The following is a 20,404-nucleotide window of genomic DNA, read 5'->3' as shown; positions in this document are numbered from 1 at the left end:
GGCGCTCTCCTGCAGAAACTCCCTTTGTGCCACAGAAGAAATATCATTACAAACGCTATTCCAAGAAATGTCTACAGGAATTACAGGGACGCAAGAAGTATGGAAAGGGAGGCGCAGCGTCTCGTTCCCTTCTCAGGGAACAACAGATACATACGTAACCTGAGATTTGCATGATTTTAGGGTTTGGTTATGGTTGGGGTTTGAGGTGGGTTTAGGTTTTATTCAGAAAAATGTTGTCCTGGGGTCAACACAATATGTTGCCCTGAGGACATCAACCACCTGGCAAAATCAGTTTGAGCGTCTTGTGACAAGAGTATAAATGACTTAACATGTTGTCATGAATCAGCTCTCATGTTGTTACAGTTTGCGGACTGTAACTACAATCATGGAAAACAATTCCCTTGTCATTGATGCACTTACACACAACAGAAAAAAAAAATTGTGAGCATGTGAGTGTCTACTTATCCGCTTGATAAGTGTAAGCTCATAATCATAAGGGAACCAGGGATAGTGCTTTCGGGTCTAACCGATCTTAAATGCCATAGGCGAGAAAGACACATTCTGTTTACAGCACATCTGGTATTTAAATCTGTCTCTTTTGTCCACTTTCGACCGCTTCTGCCCTGACTACTTTTGAGGGGATGGTCTGTGGAGACTGTTGTCATTTAAACACAAGCGGGAGTAATGACGGGTTTAAATGGACACAAAATAATATTATGCCGAGTCAAGACCGAGTCTTTGAAGGGTCAGGACCGAGTCGAGACTGAGTCCATTGGTTTTCAAATACAGTCGAGTCTGAGTCAAGACCGAGTCTTTGAGGAAGCAAGTCTGAGTCGAGACAGAGTCCTTTGGAGTCGAGACCAAGACCATAAAAACATGTCATGTTTTATATTCATGATTTAATATCACCCCAGTTAATAATCAACAGTTAGGCCTACCGACTAAGCTAAATTAGGAATTGTTTAGGGGAGCAGTCTTAACATCTTAATATGGACTATGCTTTTACTATCATTAAAAAAATCCCTACCACATGCATCATCTTCTGCCTATTTTTCTAGAGATAAATAAACGGCTCCTATGGCAGTATCTTTGCATTACACCATGGGAAGTCATTTTCAAATAATGCCCATCAACATTACATTTTATTATTATTATGTGTTGTGTGGTTTTTTATATGAACATGAAAAAATTAATTGGTCTCCAGGGCTCAAGTCTGAAATTACGAGTCCTCCTCCCACTGTGGTCTGAGGCCAAGTCAAGACCGAATCTTTGAAGGAACAAGTCCGAGACGAGTCCGAGAAAGCAGAAATCGGTCTCGAGTTCAGTCTCGAATCCCGGACTCGAGAACTACATCACTAACTACCTCTGAATGTGGTCGAAAGTGGGCAAGCTCAAATCATTTTGAACACCGTTTACACCTGTCTTTAGCGTCGTCCATAATTCCGTGAGCCTGGAGACTGCAGTGTACACTTAGTTTATACGTTTTTCACTTAAAGGCGTTCTAAGCGAATCTGTGTGTTGATTTTTGAAATGTGTTTTCAAACAAACTGAGTGTAGTTAACTCCTCCCCCTCCCTTCCGTGCTTTCATGAACGCGCCCAAACCCAACCCCCAAATCCTTTCTTGGCGTTTATTGGCTGGAACACTTTGTTTTGTTTCGTGGTGCAGGTTTGGCCACTGTGTTTATATTGAAGTTTGTAGAGCCTGGGCTGTCTACAGAGATCGCGTTTTTTTACAGTTTGATCAGCGGACAGGCAGCAAGCAGATAGTGAGGAGATGTTTGCTGTATGTAACAAAAAATGTTTTATGGTCTAAAACGCGTGAATTCGCTTAGAGCGCCTTTAAATATATAATATGAATAAAAAGTGCTCATAAACGGATGTTTATATAATATGCTGTACTGAAATAAGTGGAGGTTTGGACCCGGAAACAGTATTCCTTATGTCATGACTTAACAAACGGATTGGGCACAGGAGTGTGGTAGCCCACTCATTAAAAACCCAAGCTCCCTAGGAATTTAAGCATGGCTGTGCACTTGGGCAGTTTAGAGTAAAAACTGCAGCTAAAAACAATACTTTTCCTCCGTCTTTTGTTCTTGTCGTTTTCAGCAAAATTAAGTCACTTTTTCCAAAAGAATAAGTCTGTAGAGCTGACTTCTGTGGTTTTGAAATGAGTTAAATGGTGTGTAAAGCAGAGGTAAGTTTACACACATCATGAAACATTTGCTTGGAAAAACTGCCGCTCCAGACAAATCCCATTGAGGCAGTTCTCAGGAGGCTTCAACAGTAACCGATGAACAGCAGGAGGTAAATGAACCAGAGGGTCGTTCAGCTGTCTCCAAAGACACCTAAAGCCATCGGAAAAGCCTCAGAACAGCTGCCTATCTCCATTTCCAATCATCACACAAAATGATTTGGATGTTCTCTGAGGATTAGGAAGACTTGGAGGGCTTTGTAACCAAAACTTCCTTGGCAGAGAAGATGAGGCAGAAGCTTCAAGGTCTATGGGCGTATTTGATTCTCATTACTGATAATGATAGTCTAGAGTGATAAAGAAAAATCTGAGGTTTCTTAAAGGATGTCTGGTCTGTATTAACAGTACAGGAAATTAAACCCAAATGAAATGATAAATATCACATTTTCTCTACCTAGGCTCATGACCATGAACATTAATGAAAGAGTCCAAAACAGACAAATGTACAACAAAGTACTATAGTAAATCATACAGATAACTTTGGAGCAGGATGTAATGACAACACCAAAGAAAACAATACAAGTGTGTAGACACTGCAAAATTTCTGTCCATCCAAAAGTACCAATTATTTTAAGAACATAACTGAGAAAACTAACTTACTATCTATTTACTACTAACTTGCTGAATAAAACGTGTTTTTCCTCAGATATGCTAATAGAGTGCCGAAGTAATGGCGTCACTTTGTAGGCTAAAACGCGGAAGTGAGTTAGCATTTTAGCACTATGGGTTCCCTCGCCCTAAAGTCTATGGGTTTTTTGAATGGGTTTTTGCTAAATCGTCTGAAATAAGGTCTGTGGTTAACAAAACCTCTAAATATTTTCACGTTTTGTTCTATGACATAAAATACACCAGTTATAATCTGCTTGTGATTTTTTTAAACTTTATTGTGGCTTAAATACGGTGGTTGCTAACAAGTTGCTAATAGGGACTACATCCTTGGCGGGGAGTTTAGATGTCATCATGACAGGGAATCTGTCACTAGCCTTTCAGCCTCACGTTCTCAGAAGTTTACCTTTCAGTTAATATACATAACGTTATATATTTAGTCTTTTCAAATTGTAGTTTTTCCAAATATTGTTGTACTGTGGAGAGACTGTAGTTTGACATGTTTTGTTTTGTCCGGAGATGCAACCACAAGTCGTCGATGAAAGATGCTCGTTTACCGTCCGATGTTTCCCAGCGGAGACTGTTCGTGCCGTAAGGTAACACAACGATGATTTCCATGTGAACACCGCATTTACTGCCTTAATGTGGCCATGCACGACCAAACTTTAATGGTGCATATTGCTCAACACGCGAATGATATGATACTTTGACGGTCAGATGGAATTAAAAAGGCTAAGTTAGCAAGAATAAACGTTTTTCATTACAAAATCAACAGCTAAAATAACTTACCTGTGTCTTTCTCTTAAAATATCTTAAAGCTTGTTTACTTTGCTGTTTAATAGATAGATTAGATCTGCTGCAGTTTTATTAAAGGCTAACGTTACTTCGAGAAATGTGTTTAATTAAAATATTCAAAATAATACCTGGTTTATTGACTTTTATTCAACTTTGCTTTACCCACTAATAATAATGATTGTAGTTATTTGTAAACAGCACTAGTTAGGCATTATGTAACAATGATAATAATCTTTGTTATTTTAGTAGTAAAGTGTGATTTTTGTAATTTTAATTTGTAAAGGTGTAACTTCCATAAAACTAACACTGCTTATTTGGAATTTATCCTTAGACGAGCTGACCGGATGCCCAGTGTCCATTCTCGCATCTGCAGCTGTCATTTTCCTGCAGGGGATAAAATGTCCCCGTTTTGTTTATATCCACAAATGATGTTCCCACTGGACAAATTTTGGAAGATCATTCATACTCCCTGAGACAGGATAGGGCTGATGTGCCTAAAAATGTTCCACCACCCATTTATAAAGAGGAGGAAATGGCTACAATTTATGGCTGACAAAGATGATGAACCATCTCCGGCTGATCAAACCCTCACTATCAATTCTGAGGAACAACCAAATAAAAGCACAACTAAAGAAGAGCTGCAGTCTGGACGAAGAAGAAGAATCCAGCTTATGATTGATTGAGAGCATTCCATAACAGAGATTCAGCTTCTCAAAGACTAACTCCAAAGGCAAACGAGTAACTGTCATGACAGGTATTCAGCCTTTCAGATGAGTGAAAGTGTGAATCGAATGGAGACAGGATTGCCAGATAGAGATACTTTCAGTGCTGTGTGTGAATATGTTGCTCATTTTGAGGATTCCATTACGTACTTTGCTGGATGGAGGAGACCCAAAGAAATCATCCTTGAGGACCTTGATTAAAATTCGCCACAACTATACACACTTGCACTTGCATTTTCCATGTGGGCATTCACATTGTGTTGCAAAAATACCTTCTTTCCCTGTAGAGACTTGTCATGTGAATTATATAGTATATAGTTTGTTTTCAGTTTACTTATTTTATGAAAATAAAGATGTTTACTACAAAACTTGCTGCAATGTTTCTGTGGATCAGTGATTGGAGCATTTTGTTAACTTTTGTTTAAATCCCAGAGAACACGCTGATATCTATAGCTTGAATGCACTGTAAGTCACTTGTCTAACAAATACCAAAAATTAATTGTTAAACTATTGTATACTATTGTAACTATACACCAGTCAGCTCACAGTAATGTGAGATAAAATTTACTACACAGGCTCTCACATTGGGGCTTGTGGATTACCAGGTAAAAATATATAGAAAATGTGAACAAAATTAGTATATATGGTTTATTTAGGGAACATGTATGGTTTAATTATAATATATTGTATTTAAGCATTGATGCTATTGGACAATTCTCTTTAAATTCAACATATATAATTATATATAAATATTATATTAAATGTTTGGAATTTAACTGTGTTCTGCTTGTTCAGAGATTATATAGTTTGCTTGTTCAGAGATTATATAGTTATCTTATAAATACATAGATCACTTTATTTAACTCCTCTATCTCTCCATAGTTTTACTTAATGAGACTTGATAAAACTTGTCCCTCATGCTGGCCCTTACAATACCGGTAAGTAAACCAGCATCTAAGCTGCACTGTTATATCCAGATTTATAGTGGTCCTCTCTCCTCGATCTATGGTTTTCTATCATCTAAGTAAGAAAAAGTACATAAGATTGGAAATTGATACGGCAATAGCTAGTGCTTCTGAGATGTTTTTTTTTTCTGGCGAATTAGCAAATGGAATGCAAACATACAATCAAACATAATACAGTGAAAGATAATCTTTAAAGTTTATTTGGGGCACAATGATCATGCACAATAACCTTAATCACAAAGAAAATAATATTAAGGTTTATATAAACGAACGAAATAATAAACTAATAAATAAATAAAACATTAACAAAAAATCTCAAAGAGGCACGCGTAAACAATTTCTAACATTTTTGGAAATAACGAATGGGCAATATTTCTCATGAAAAAGTGGATAAGTGTCCATAAACAGCGCAGATCATAATGAGCGAGCGTGTTTTTTAAATAAAGTTTGAGAAAGCTTGATGATGACGTTGATCCGCGACCGGTGCGCTGTAGTCCATTTATAGCATACCGTTAGCATTTTATATCTGACGGCTTTATTTGGGCTTCAAATTTTATACATTTTCGATTAACTTATAAAGATTATCTTGATAGACAAAACGTGTAAGGTTCATAACTCTTTGTTGAACACAGATCTTATTTTTTGCGATTTTCCAAAAGTCTATGGGAAAAATGAATGGCTTTTCGATCGAGGGAACCCATGCGCCGCTAACTTCCGGGTTGGCCTACAAAGTGACGTCATGACTTCGGCACTCTATTGTAGTATCCACATAATTTGCAAACACACATTGACTGATAAAGCCTTGACTGCCATTTAAAACCAAACCTAGAAATTGCCCTTGAATTGTGCAATAAGTATCTGATGTTCTGTCAATGGTCTGTGGTCATTCTCTTAAAGTTATTAGGAAAAATTTTAACCCCGTATTAACCCTCCTACCCTCAAGTGGGTCTCTCGTCAGCCCAAGCTGACTTATAATGTATCTCGGGATGTCTGTCTTGATTCCTTGTCCCTCTTTGGCATGACCCTCTGCAGCCTCCAACAGATGGTAGAACTCCTCAGGATCAAACTCCTAAAGAATATAACACATACATCTTTACAACAAGATTTCAGATAAACTTGACAGTGTCCGCATCATTCTGAAAGCAAAGTTCAAAGCCTGACTGACCTAGATCATATATTTTGTTTGGGAATTCTTTCAGAAAGCTTACCAGGCATTCCAGGAGTCGTGCGGGCCTGGCTATCACAATGAGGATCTTCTTTACCAGCTCTTTGATGAAGGTCACCTCTGCACTCTCTGATCGCTCAGTCGACTGCATTATAATGACAGAACACAGTGGCCATCTTAGCATGCATCAATGATGAGTAACAAGATGGTACTTTGCTTTAAAGTATGGCAGCTGTACTGCACTTGGGAATGTATTCCAAACACTGCAAAAAAGTGAAGGTCAAAAGAATAAAGGCCATCTAGAAATGTTGTTTACCTCATGAAACAGCCTTTCCAATTTTTCTGTTAGCTCACAGAAGTATCGAGAGGTGATGAGGCCAAGACGAGACTTTTCAAGACAGTCTCTGGCCAGCTCAATGATCTGGTGGTGTGCAAAGCTGAGGACGCCGTCTGCCAGAGGGAGGACATTCTCAGGAGAGTTGCTTTCGATGATCTCCTTGATGCGCTCCTCCATCTGAGCCGTGGCCTGAGGGGTAGAGAGACAGCATCAGTGGTACAGTGGGTCATCAACCTGGCCCCATAACGAACATGGAGCTACAGCATTTGACAATGCTTGTCAGATTTCCACAAAAATGAAACGTTATACAATTCTACAAATCACATCATTTTTAAATTATGTAGCTATTTGGTTGCTTCCATCTTGACCAAGAGATTCTGATATGTCAAAACTAGGTCCACAGTTGGTATTCCAGCTGACCAACTATCTAGAGCAGATTGGACTTTGGACTAGTACAGTAAAACCAGCTACCAAGAGAAACTGGACTCAAGCATGGGAAGTTTAAAAACCTCTTAGCACAGTTTAAAATTTAACTTTACTCAAATTTATTTGACACTAATTCTCAGATTATCTTGACCTTTTTCAGTGTGACAATAGCCGTGTATGAAATACCCGGGCCACAAGCGGTCGTGCTATTACATTCTTACTCCGGTTGTGTTTGCACAGACACTTCAGGACCTGATTGTGCTTCTCCGCAGCTTGCTTGGGGCCAAAGGCCAGAGTTTTTTGGCTCGCCGTACAACAACGGACAACAGTGCTGAAAAATCACAGATGGTGTGTTGGATGATCATCCCTTTGTTAGTGGAGAGATCACTTGGGTCACCATTGCAGCTACAGTCTGTGAATTAAGTCATTTGCTACACAACGTCTACATACAAAACACCTAAAATATTATGCAAAATATTGCAAAAGTGTCTTACATGCATGTTTTTTTTTGTTTGTTTATCTCGGTGCGATGTTTTTGAGTCAGCCCTTTAAAAAGTAACCATGGCTTTATAATAATAAAACTGTAGTAGTACTTAACCATGTTTTCAGATTTTTTTAGTTAATTTAACTGCGATATCAATGTAGCGAATCTTATACTTGAGTATACTATATGTGTATGTGCAATTTAGAGAAAACGTCAAAGGTGTGCTGCTTTATTGTTTTGTGTCTGTTTACAGTGTAAAGCCAAAGAAAGGCTTTCAATCGGTTATCCAGGGAGTTCTTGCATTGTATGTGAAACATGACGCAGCAACAGATGGAAGAGCAGGAGATGAGATAAATAAAATGATGATGATGATAACGTGAGAGGAGATTGATGTTGAGCTATGTATGTTGAAATCAGATGGGAGGAGATGACTTAAAATAAAAGTGTTTGTGTTTATAGTGCACTGATATAAACATAATATGTAAATAAAGTAGAACCCCACTATTTTAACTAAGGCTGCGTGTCAGTTTACTATATTGAAAATATAGATCCTCCAATGAAACATACAGAAATGCTATGGCACAACATATGGGTAAATATAACCATCATTAAAATAACCACTGTAAAAGACCATTTTTTTTAAGGATTCAAAAGACTTGATTTTTGATAGGCACATTCTCTAATGATTGTCTGACAAGCACATTTTCATTTTTGCGATGCAATAAAGTTATTTTCACTATTATTCAGTTATAGGGCAGTTATTGGAATAGACAAATGTACTTCTTGTTTAGCTCATTATTTAAATTGCTGTCTGACAGTTACCTTTTGTTTTATGTGATGCTCACTTATTAAAATATTCATTGATAAAGATTGAATATCGACTTAATACGAATAATACGAATAAGTATGTTTACACCGACAAAGAACCGGTAACAAATATATACCTGCATTTAAGTAGATGAACGCTTTATATATTTCATGGTATATATGAAGAGTTTGGTTCCAAAACGCGATAAACGGCATTTAAAAAAAAAACGTGTTACTGCCAAAATCAGTATTATATCAGGTCAGTATTTAAAAGTAAATTCTTAATTTTACGCAAAATCCAATCTTCGCCGTGTTATTTAGTCATCGTTTCTCCCTTTTTCCCAAAACGCAATAAACGCCACTCCTCCTTTTCTGCAAAATGCAATAAATCTGCTCCACAAATTACAGCGCACCATTCCATGCATTGTAAACAAACAATGGTGGCGCGTTAAGTACACGGAATCCTAGTTTCCCTCACTTTGTACTTCGTGATCAACAAACAAACAAAAACAAAATAATACTTTAATGACATTGATAAACCTCTGGTGGTTTTCTGTAACGGGAAAGGAACGTAAGCCATCAACATCTAATAATTTACGCAACTTGAGAGCCGGTTGCTTGTTCTCCCGACAACATCAAGCTTCTCTAATGCTAACACATTGACCCCAGGGGATCTTATGAAAAACTTTTCATAATTTTACTCAAAGTCAACGAAAATCGAGCAGGACCAAAACATTTTACAGCTGATCGCTGTAAAAAATGTTTAAGTATAACCGCAGCAATGACAGTGTTCTTAATATGACAAAGTAAGTGTTTTGGTTAATGCCATTAATGTTTAATCAGTGTACACCACTAGTCAACTAAAAGAATATAACATGGCAAAGATGAATGCACATTTATATATTGATTCAATAGATTTAAAGCATTTTGAAAAAAAACTTGTCATGGATTTATTGCATTTTGTGGAATTTTATAATAAATCTTTGAAAATCAAGTTATGGATTTGAATTTTTTATCTTTTTATAACCTAAGGATGCTATGTGAAAGTTTTTAACAGAAAATAGTGGTTTTCATCTTAATTTCTTTTACCGAAATTAGTCCAAATGGATTTTTTGCATTTTGGAACCGAACTCGGCTTTTTTGTTTATATGGTTGAATATACACATTTGCAGAAATGTGCTATTCACTAATTCACTTTTAACTAAATGCTCACCATAGTTTAAAATACGGGCAAGATTAAAGTCAGTGTTAAAGGGAAACGGCCCCAAATATAACAACAAATTAAGTCGTAATAGACAGAATCTTGTTTTTAATCAGTTAATTTTCTTGTAGGCTATTAAAGATAAAGTGTGTATTGTATATTATATGTTTACAGTACATTAAAAATAGGCAATATGCATAACAAATAAATACAAATATATGGACAAACCTACAGACAGGATATATACCTGTATATAAGAGACATATAAAACACATAATCTGTAAATATGGAAATTGTAAAAATGACAGGTTTATGAGATTGCCAGAGATTCACTTGCGCCTATTATAAATAACTAAAATTACTTGCTGGTTTGTTATGTGTGCATTTTCACATTCCTCTGTCATACTCAGTCTAATATGCAGGAGTGCAGAGTTAGCCATGCCCCTTTATTTACATTTCATGGTATAAACGGAAAAGAAAAATGATACGTTTGACATTTTATTTGATGGTAACGATATATACAGTCATACCGCCCAGCCCTACTTCGTATGGTTAACAACTACTCTGCCCGTTTGAAACCCTGGCTTGCACTGGTGGCTAATGATACAGACTGAGTATCAAGAAGCGCCTGCATTGACATAATTGTACTTTTCTGGCTTTAAAGTTACACTTTTCTTTGTTGTTTCAACTCGTTGTTGAGTAAAATATGGACAAACCCAACTGTTGGGTTTAAATGAACATGCTGGGTTGTTTCAACTCAAAATGCTGGTTTGGATCAACTCATGGCTTGGTCAAACATGGACATTTTTTAGGTTAATTTAAACCAACGGTGGGTCTGTCCATATTTTACCCAACAAAGGGTACAAACAAACCAGGATTTTTTTAGACCGTCATATGATAGTGAAGAGGTTTACACCTACCTTAGGGAATCTTTCCTTGTATACATGATTCATCATGATAATCTCATGGTCAAAACATGACGGTGATCTTCCAGGACTGAAACAAAATAAAGAAATAATTCAATACACAGAACTTCCCATATCATCATTATAACTTCTAGCAGCCACACACAAGTGTCCTGGTACCTGAGGCTGCGTGATCGAGGTCGCATGGGAGTGATTCTTCTGCGGTCGTCACCAGCAATGCTCTCAGTGCAGAAATGCTTGGACAGGAAGTGCAGCTCATCTGGTGTGGGCTGAAAGGGCAACTGATGGAGCTTCTCCTGTGATGAACAGGATGACTGGAAATGAAACGAAAATACAATGAAAAAGAAAAGAAGAGAAATGAGATGAAAACAAAAGATGACAACTGATGTGTAATGACACACATCAAAATGTAAGCATGCATATGACAGTTTCTTCGGGATGAAATTCTTAAAATTATGGTTAATGGAGACCTCAGGCAAATAGTCAAGCATATAAGTGAGGGGCTTGGATGAAGTGCCCTCACTAAATATTTTTGTGCCGGCCCCCCCAGACCCCAGTGCCTACTGTCTTAATTAAAAGAACAGTTCACTCAAAAATAAAAATTCTCTCATAGTTTACTAGTAGATTTTATCAAATAAAATCAGTAAACTATATTTAAAAAAGCTGAATTCTTGATTTTTAATGAAAAGTTGAGTTAACATAAAAATGTGAGTAATTTGAGTAATTCTAAATGAACACATTATTGAGTAAATTCAACTTAATTGTATCATGTTTAATCTACTTAAATTTGTAAGAAGGAAATTAATTTAATAATTTTGTGTTGAAACTACATACATGATTTTGGCAGTGCATTTGTAGTTCTCAGCATGCTTTGCATGAGACTGCATTTGCAGAGTAAATTTTGAAATTAGACGGTATTTTATGTGTTTCTCACTAAAAGAAAGACTTGTTTATGTTTAAAGGTAATTTATCTTTGAGATTTCTGTTACTTCCTTGAGTTTTGTGATAACCTTTGTTCAGATGAGTGGTGCTTGTGTTTAAACTGTCATGACACAATGATAATCATGATGTGTGTTAAGTCACCTAATGAGCAATAACTGTGCTAATGCCAGTACTGAGACCAGTCACTTACTTGCTCTTCATATTGTGGGACATTATATATATTATATATACATATACAGTGTAAGACATTAAAGGTGCAGTGTCCACTGCTCACCTCTTGCTTTGAAACACATAAAGAAGCTACAGTAGCCGCCACAGGACAAACATGTCACAACTTAGTAAAAATGTTTGTCTGTTAAGGGCTTCTGTAGAAACATGGCTGCACAAAATGGCAGCTTCCATGAAAGGGGACCCTCTGTGTATGTAGATAAAACGTCTCATTCTAAGGCAATAAACACATAACGGTTCATTATCAGAGTTCTTTATACACCCCTGATAATTTTGTTTTGTATATTATTTTGCATTTCTGTCAAGAGATCCTTCTAAAAATTACACACTGCACCTTTAAGTGTGAAGAAAGGACGTTATATACATCTGTGAGGCTGTGAAAATTATACATTTTCATTTTTTAGACTTTTTCTTTATGATAACCCTGTTTGTTTTGGCAATTTTAAAGGCCAAAAACAGTGGTTCAGATACATTAAAAACAATACAAACATGAAGCCATTAACAGTTAAGTCAACAAATGCTTTTAATCTTTGTGTAAGCATCATATTGGGATGGGGAGCTGCAGTGACTGTGTCACTAAACACAGCAAAAACCAGAGAGTGGATGAGCAAATGAGTGAGTGGGCAGTCTGGCACAAATTCAGGGACATATTTACGAGCAAACAAATCTGGCGTTGCTCAGAGTCACATTAGTCAGATTGGGAAACAGTGATGGCAGCATCTGTTACCGGTGGCAGACAGTCTCAGTCCACATATCAGTTCAGTTGAGCGTACAAGCACACAGACCTATCCTAACTAAAAGCTTCAAAGCAAATTCAGCAAGACAGCTTGGACAAAGACGGCAACATACAGCTTTCGTTGGTGGCTTTCAATGTATTCAACACACGGCATACAGTATAATTGTACATTGCAGGATTTCTGAAGCAAGTGCTTGTGAATATTTATGTCATAACTTTTGAGATGAACTAAACGTATTAAAGGATTAGTCCATTTAAAAAATCAAAAAAATCCAGGTAATCTACTCACCACCACGTCACCCAAAATGTTGATGTCTTTCTTTGTTCAGTCGAGAAGAAATTATGTTTTTTGAGGAAAACATTCCAGGATTTTTTTCATATTAATGGACCCCAATACTTAACAGTTTTAATGCAGTTTAATGGATTAGTCATTTTTCTTAAAAATAAATCCAGATAATTTAATCATCACCATGTCATCCAAAATGTTGATGTCTTTCTTTGTTCAGTCGAGAAGAAATTATGTTTTTTTAGGAAAACATTCCAGGATTTTTTTCATTTGAATGGACTTTAATGGACCCCAACATTTAACACTTAACTCAACACTTAACAGTTTTTTTCAACAGAGTTTCAAAGGACTCTAAAAGATCCCAAACGAGGCAAAAGGGTCTTATCTGTCGAAATGATTGTCATTTTTGACAATAAAAATAAAAATATGCACTTTTAAACCACAACTTCTCTTTTTCCTCCGGCTGTGTGACGAGCCAGCGCGACCTCACGTAATTGCATAGTGACGTAGAAAGTTCACGAGTTATATATATGAAATGCACATTTGCGGACCATTTTAAACAATAAACTGACACAAAGACATTAATTAGTATCATTTCATAAAACAACACTGGAGCGGTCCTCTTTCTCCACACTTGTAAACACTGGGGCATAGTTTCGCATACATCATCCGTGACCTTTTGACGTGATGACGTTTTGTGTGAGGTCGCCCTGGCGCAACACAGGACTGGAGATAGACGAGAAGTTGTGGTTTAAAAGTGCATATTTTTTATTTTTTGTGTCAAAAATGTCAATCGTTTCGCTAGGTAAGACCCTTATGCCTCGTTTGAAATCGTTTAGAGTCTTTGAAACTCCGTTGAAAAACTTTTAAGTGTTGAGTTAAGTGTTACATGTTGGGGTCCATTAAAGTCCATTAAAATGAAAAAACAATCCTGGAATGTTTTCCTCAAAAAACATAATTTCTTCTTGACTGAACAAAGACAGACCTCAACATTTTAAGATGACAAGGTGGTGAGTAAATTATCTGGATTTTATTAAGAAAATGGACTAATCCTTTAAAATTGCAGTTTCAAAGGACTCTAATGATCCCAAATGAGGCATAAGGACTTATCTAGCGAAACAATTGTCATTTTTGGCAAGAAAAATAAAAAATATGCACTTTTAAACCACAACTTCTTGTCTTCTTCCGGTCCTGTGACGCGCCAGCGCAACCTTACTTAATACGCCATCACTTCAAGAGGTCACGAATGATGTATCGAAACTACGCCCCAGTGTTTACAAGAGGACCGTTCCATCGAATGATACTAATGTCGAATGAATTAATGTCTTTGTGTCAGTTTATTGTTAAAAATGGTGCGCAAATATGCGTTTCATATATGCAACACGTGACCTTTCGACGTCATTATGCAATTACGTGAGGTCGCGCTGGCTCGTCACACAGCCGGAGGAAGAAGAGAAGTTGTGGTTAAAAAGTGCATATTTTTTATTTTTCTTGCCAAAAATGACAATCCTTTTGCTGAATAATACCCTTATGCCTTGTTTAGGATCGTTTAGAGTCCTTTGAAGCTGCGTTGAAACTGCAATTTTAAACTGCATTAAAACGGTTAATTGTTGGGGTCCATTAAAGTCCATTCAAATGAAAAAAAAAATCCTGGAATGTTTTCCTAAAAAAAAAAAACAAATTCTTCTCGACTGAACAAAGAAAGACATCAACAGTTTGGATGACATGGTGGTGAATAAATTATCTGAATTATTTTTTTAAGAAAATGGACTAATCCTTTAATGATAATTAATAATAAATTAATTTCATAGGAACTGAGCATGTTGAGAAACACCTGCAATAATGGATAATGGAAAGCACTGCTGTTACTGACAGCGATTTAAAATCACTGTGCTGTTATTTGCTGGTGGGCAACCTACTTGACTACAATATCAAACTGTGATCACTCCTTATTTGCATCATATAGATCTCTGCTCAACTGGAAGCTACCAGTCAATTAAATTTGGGAACTCCTAATGCAAATAAATGACTTCCAGTGGCCAGAGGAATTGCACCTTTACATACACTTTTAAAAAATGCACGGTACTTACAGAAACAGTTGAACTGGGTGTGTTTGTGCCATATCCAGAGGAGGGAAGGGATGCTAAGGACCATCGTCGCCCATCAGTTCTACAACACATAATCGTCCAAAAATTACAAGAGCTAGACGCGAGTTAGGGGCTGATGTTAGTCAACAGCATTGACTCCAAGACTGTAAATAGGTGAGTGATACACAAGATAAAAGAAAAATGCAAAGTGAGTCATTGTTTTCAAAGTAGAGCTGATGAAAGCCAGTGTGTAATCTATGGGTTCTGGGCGGATATCTTTCACAGCAGAGCTTCGTGAGCAATTTCCTTCAAGCTGATTGAATGATCTGATGGTAATCACAAAAAAAGACAAACACCACAAACATTGGGAGGAGCATTTTATGGACCACGTAAATACAGAAGATGTCCAAAAATGCTTGTGAGGGCCCTGGATATGAAACGAGTCTATGCATACAGTACAGGAAGGTGCATGACGCACTATGGTTGATTTCTTTGAAAAACAATGAGTTAATTAAATAAAAAAAAGTGTCATTTGAATTACCTGTCTGCTCTTAGGCCATGACTAGAGGATTAAAAATAGTACAAAGAATAATTGGTATGAAAGCAATTCAAAAGAACAAAATGCAGCTTTTTTGATAAACAGCATGGCAGCTCTGCTAACTAGTCGCTTACAGTATGTGATGGGTAAAAACCTGAACGTCTGAACCACAGATTTAGGCTGTAGAAAGCCTGTCAGCTTCTGAGGTTTTCAACAGCAGCAACCAAGGGCTTTTATCAACCATAATAAAGAAGAGAAGCGTCTATGACTGTTCCTCCCATCAGAGAACATTTTCTTTGTACATTTCCTGATATTTCTGACAGATCTGGAGCATTATTCTAATAATAAAGCTTTTTATCTATTAGAGAAAGTAGTAGAAAATTAAGTGATATAAATAGATTTCCTGGCTTAAGAATTTGGACATGCATTACATTTTACACTTAAAAATGAATCAATTACATTGTAATAGCATTTGCAAACAATGCTAGCCCTTTTCCCCAGCACTATCCCTTTAATATATTAAGATGAGAAAGTAGATTTGGAATTGGAAGTTACCTTCGAGTGAAGGAGAAATGAGCTGAAGCACTAGGGGAGAAGTTTCTAGGACTGTCTTGAGGACTGGTACCTGCAAAAGCAAAAAAAGGTTTAAAGTTTCCGCAGTACTGTACACTCAGTTGGGAATGACACTGTACCTTCTTTTTTTAAGGAACTTGGAACTTGGTAATTGTTTAAAAAATTGTGAATAAAATAATAATAATTGCTGCTACCAGTAAAACAGCTACTGGTGTTTATTTGTAAAGTTTACATTACTCAATGGCTAAATCAGGGTTCGAACTTAACTTTTTTTACTAGGTAGCACTGGTGCTTCAAATTTAAAAGTTAGGAGCATCAGCAAAAATTATAGGAGCACAACAACTTCATCATCCTGAAGATTAAAGGCTTAAACAATCGAACTTGATCATAAATTGTTTCCCACATACTGGATTTGTGCTTGACATTTTTGGCCCACAAGCTGCTTTAAACACGTTCTGTCATGGGGCCCTTAAAACCACTTAATGTTATTTTAAATTATTTATTTTACTTTAAATTATTTTACCGTACTTTAAATTCAGTTATTCAGTTATATACAAATTGATTTTCACAAATCCATTTTTTCTGTTTTAATTTTTCTGGATTCTGTATTTTAATGGTTAATTGCATTTCATTAATAAAACAGCAGGTTTAATAAACTGAATTCATAAAATGTAGTAATTAAATTTATCTTTTTAATAAATATTCAATTAAAAAAAATCAATCAAATGAAGGGTTTGGTATTATATCAGGTCAGTATTTAAAAGTAAATTCTTAATTTTACGCAAAATACAATATCCGGCGTGTTATTCTGTCATCTTTTCTCCCAAAACGCAATAAACGCCACTCCTCCTTTTCTGCGAATGCAATAAATCCGCTCCACAAATTGCAGCGCACCATTCCACGCATTGCAAACAAACAATGGCGGCACTCGGGAGACGGTTGCTTGTTCTCCGACAGCATCAAGCTTCTCTCATGCTAACACATTGATCCCAGGGGATCTTATGAAAAACTTTACATTATTTTACTCAAAGTCAACGAAAATCGAGCAGGACTAAAACATTTTACAGCTCATCACTGTGAAAAATGTTAAGCGACGACGTCCCAAGTATAACCACAGCAATGACAGTGTTCTTAATATGACAAAGGAAGTGTTTTGGTTAATGCCATTGATGTTCATTTTTTTTAATCAGTGGATACCACTAGTCAACTAAATGAATATAACATGGCAAAGATGAATGCACATTTATATATTGATTCAATAGATTTATTGCATTTTGGAAAAAAACTTGGATTTATTGTATTTTGTGGATGTTTTTATAATAAATCTTTGAAAATCAAGTTATGGATTTTAATTGTTTATGTTTTTATAACCTTAAGATGCTGTGTGAAAGTTTGTAACAGAAAATAGTGGTTTTCATCTTGTCACTTTCTTGGTATAGAAAACATGTTTTTACCGAAATTTACTTCAAATATATTGTGAGGTTGCGCCAACTAAATTTCAGGAGCACAAGCGACCAAAATGGTGGCAATTCCAGGCCCTGTAAATCCAAAATAGTATTTTGTATGTAGTATAGAACCAGTGTCTTAATATTAATACAGTATATAAAGTGCTCATATGCACAAGCTAGTAAAACGCCACCTCTGTCAAAAATGAGATCATGATATGCGACCGAAACGTTGTTAATAATGGTGTGCGGGATTCTTTTGGTTTTCTTAGGAGCAGCCAAAAGTAATAAAATTAGGGGAGGTTAAAGAGCCAATATTTTCATTTTTGGCCAAACTATCCTTTTAACCTAGAAGCAGGCCAGAAAGGCTTCTAACACCATATCTGTAACCATATGCACTCCTGCATTTATTAGCTGAACCCCACTGTTTCAAGGGATTGCTTCTGGCAATATGGACACATCTGAGAATCTGGGAGGTCCCAAATCATAGTCATTAGAACCGGTGTTCCTCTTTTACACACAATAATTACAGATAATTAACCTGAGTGAATATGGGAAGAAGTAAATAGTAAATTAACAGACATCTCTATGGGCTCTCTGGCATTGACGAAGAGATGCAACTGTGCTTAACCGATGTTATTTAATCATTACTGGTAAGTAACTCATCTACTGATATTTACACACAACTGATATAAAGAGAGATGATTGTAAACTGATGCAAAAAAAAAAAAAAAAACTATTAGATAACACAGCACAGGTTACAGACTGATAATGTTCTCAATAATTGAAGCCAATATCTGAAGAGTTTGGTTTCAAAATGCAATAAATCCATTTGGACTCATTTGGGTAAAAAATGTTCTATACCAAGAAAGTGACAATATGAAAACCATTATTTTCTGTTACAAATTTTCACATAGCATCTTTAGGTTATAATACTATTAAAATCTAGAATATGATTGTCAAATATTTATTATAAAAACTGATATTTTTTTCTGCAAAATGCAATTAATTCATGAAAAATTCATGAATCTATTGAATCAATATAAAAGTTTTTAAAGTAACAAAGTAAGTTAATCGACATATGGAAGCCTCTGAACTTGGTTAATACTAATACCATATATACAGGCACTGGAGTAATGTTCTCAATAATTGAAGCCAATATCTGAAGAGTTTGGTTTCAAAATGCAATAAATCCATTTGGACTCATTTGGGTAAAAAATGTTCTATACCAAGAAAGTGACAATATGAAAACCATTATTTTCTGTTACAAATTTTCACATAGCATCTTTAGGTTATAATACTATTAAAATCTAGAATATGATTGTCAAATATTTATTATAAAAACTGATATTTTTTTCTGCAAAATGCAATTAATTCATGAAAAATTCATGAATCTATTGAATCAATATAAAAGTTTTTAAAGTAACAAAGTAAGTTAATCGACATATGGAAGCCTCTGAACTTGGTTAATACTAATACCATATATACAGGCACTGGACTAAAAATACATTTAATTCGTCATCGCTCCCAAAATGAATTCATCTTGCTAATGCTATAAATTAATTACAACAACAACAAAAGAAAATGTCATCATGAACAAGAACATGAACAACAATATCACATTAGATCACAGAATGTCCAAAATTACATTTCCTTTACATTTAACTTCCAAAATTTCATTAACTTTTGCCATGTTATATTCATTTAGTTGACTAGTGGTATACACAGATAAAAATACATTAATGGCATTAATCAAAACACTTACTTTGTCGTATTAAGGACATTGCTGTTGTCATTCTTGGGACGTCGTATCTGAACTTTTTTGACAGCGATCAGCTGTAAAATGTTTTGGTCCTGTTCGATTTTTGTTGACTGAGTAAAATAATGGAAAGTTTTTATAAGATCGCCTGGGGTCAATGTGTTAGCATGACAGAAGCTTGATGCTGTCGTGTGAGAACAAGCAACGGCATTTTTCCTTCGCCCGAGTGCCTCTCAGGTAAATTATTAGATTTTGATGGCTTACGTTTCTTCAAAGGCAATAACTACGCAAACACTGAAACTGCCCTTTAAAGTTTTTTTACACCAGCCAGTCAAACATGTTACTGCAATTTTGGCACACAAAATTGGGACAAAATTGAACCAGGAGACTTTGTCACAAGACACAACAGATCTCACAAAGCCCATTTCAACCCCTAACTCAATTTTGACCAAATGCAATAATATGTCTGCAACATTTATGTTTGTATTTTTTATGTTATTTATTTTTGAGAGAAATTTTTTTATTTCATGTTTTTGTTTCATGTTTTTTTAAAAAGCAATTTTTTTAAGTCGCTGATATAAGTCCACAAAAACCACACTTAACATGTTTTGACAAGACATTTCAAAGCTGGATCTAGTAGTCTAGAGTTTATTTTTCAAAATTATGTGAAAATCAACCTGGCTACTCATTCATTAAACAATATACTGATTTAGAATTTCTAAGACACTTTTTGCTTAAAAAGGCCATATGCAAGGAGGTGTGACTGCTCCTGAATAATCTGTGATTGTCACCTGAGGAAACAAAGACTCGCAAAATGAGCTGGATAATTAGCCTTTTAGTCTGGTATGTGAGAAGAAACTACAAGAAAGAATGTGAGGCCAAACTTGCTTTTTTTGTGGTTAACTTAAAAAACTATCTAAAACATAATCCAAACAAATAAGGGTCAAGGCCAGTCATTACCAACCTATATAACCGTATAATATATATAAATATATATAAATAGAAAAATAAATATATATAAATAAATATAAATTTATATTTATACATGTATTAAACATGTATTTATACCATTTTTATTATTTTAAATATTTGTATACACTGAAAATACACTGGTTCCACGTGAT

General features: G+C 35.7%; 1 protein-coding gene and 1 long non-coding RNA gene across 14 annotated transcripts in view; one reads left to right on the top strand and one right to left on the bottom strand.

Moving 5' to 3' along the window:
* The window catches only part of mast4 (microtubule associated serine/threonine kinase family member 4), a 172,582-nt gene that overhangs the window by 25,594 nt on the left and 126,584 nt on the right, over window positions 1-20,404 (bottom strand). For 8 of the 13 annotated variants that reach the window (XM_055200971.2, XM_055200972.2, XM_055200974.2 and 5 more), the window contains 8 exons: window positions 16,059-16,128; window positions 15,507-15,527; window positions 14,969-15,047; window positions 10,846-11,000; window positions 10,681-10,756; window positions 6,822-7,031; window positions 6,549-6,650; window positions 6,277-6,409 (listed from right to left, as the gene is read on the bottom strand). In XM_055200971.2, coding sequence (XP_055056946.2) covers window positions 6,277-6,409; window positions 6,549-6,650; window positions 6,822-7,031; window positions 10,681-10,756; window positions 10,846-11,000; window positions 14,969-15,047; window positions 15,507-15,527; window positions 16,059-16,128 — 846 coding nt within the window. The remainder of the gene's footprint in view (window positions 1-6,276; window positions 6,410-6,548; window positions 6,651-6,821; window positions 7,032-10,680; window positions 10,757-10,845; window positions 11,001-14,968; window positions 15,048-15,506; window positions 15,528-16,058; window positions 16,129-20,404) is intronic. The other 5 variants (XM_055200977.2, XM_055200973.2, XM_055200976.2 and 2 more) reach the window with 1 other exon arrangement.
* Window positions 2,934-4,743, top strand: LOC141358836 (uncharacterized). Its single transcript, XR_012365306.1, has 2 exons — window positions 2,934-3,454; window positions 3,985-4,743. It is a non-coding gene; the product is annotated as an uncharacterized lncRNA (long non-coding RNA).

Source organism: Misgurnus anguillicaudatus, chromosome 22 (genome assembly GCF_027580225.2).
Source record: "Misgurnus anguillicaudatus chromosome 22, ASM2758022v2, whole genome shotgun sequence".
NCBI classification, from domain to species: Eukaryota; Metazoa; Chordata; class Actinopteri; order Cypriniformes; family Cobitidae; genus Misgurnus; species Misgurnus anguillicaudatus.
Note: the sequence above shows the minus strand (reverse complement) of the source record. Positions and strands in the feature narration are given on the sequence as shown.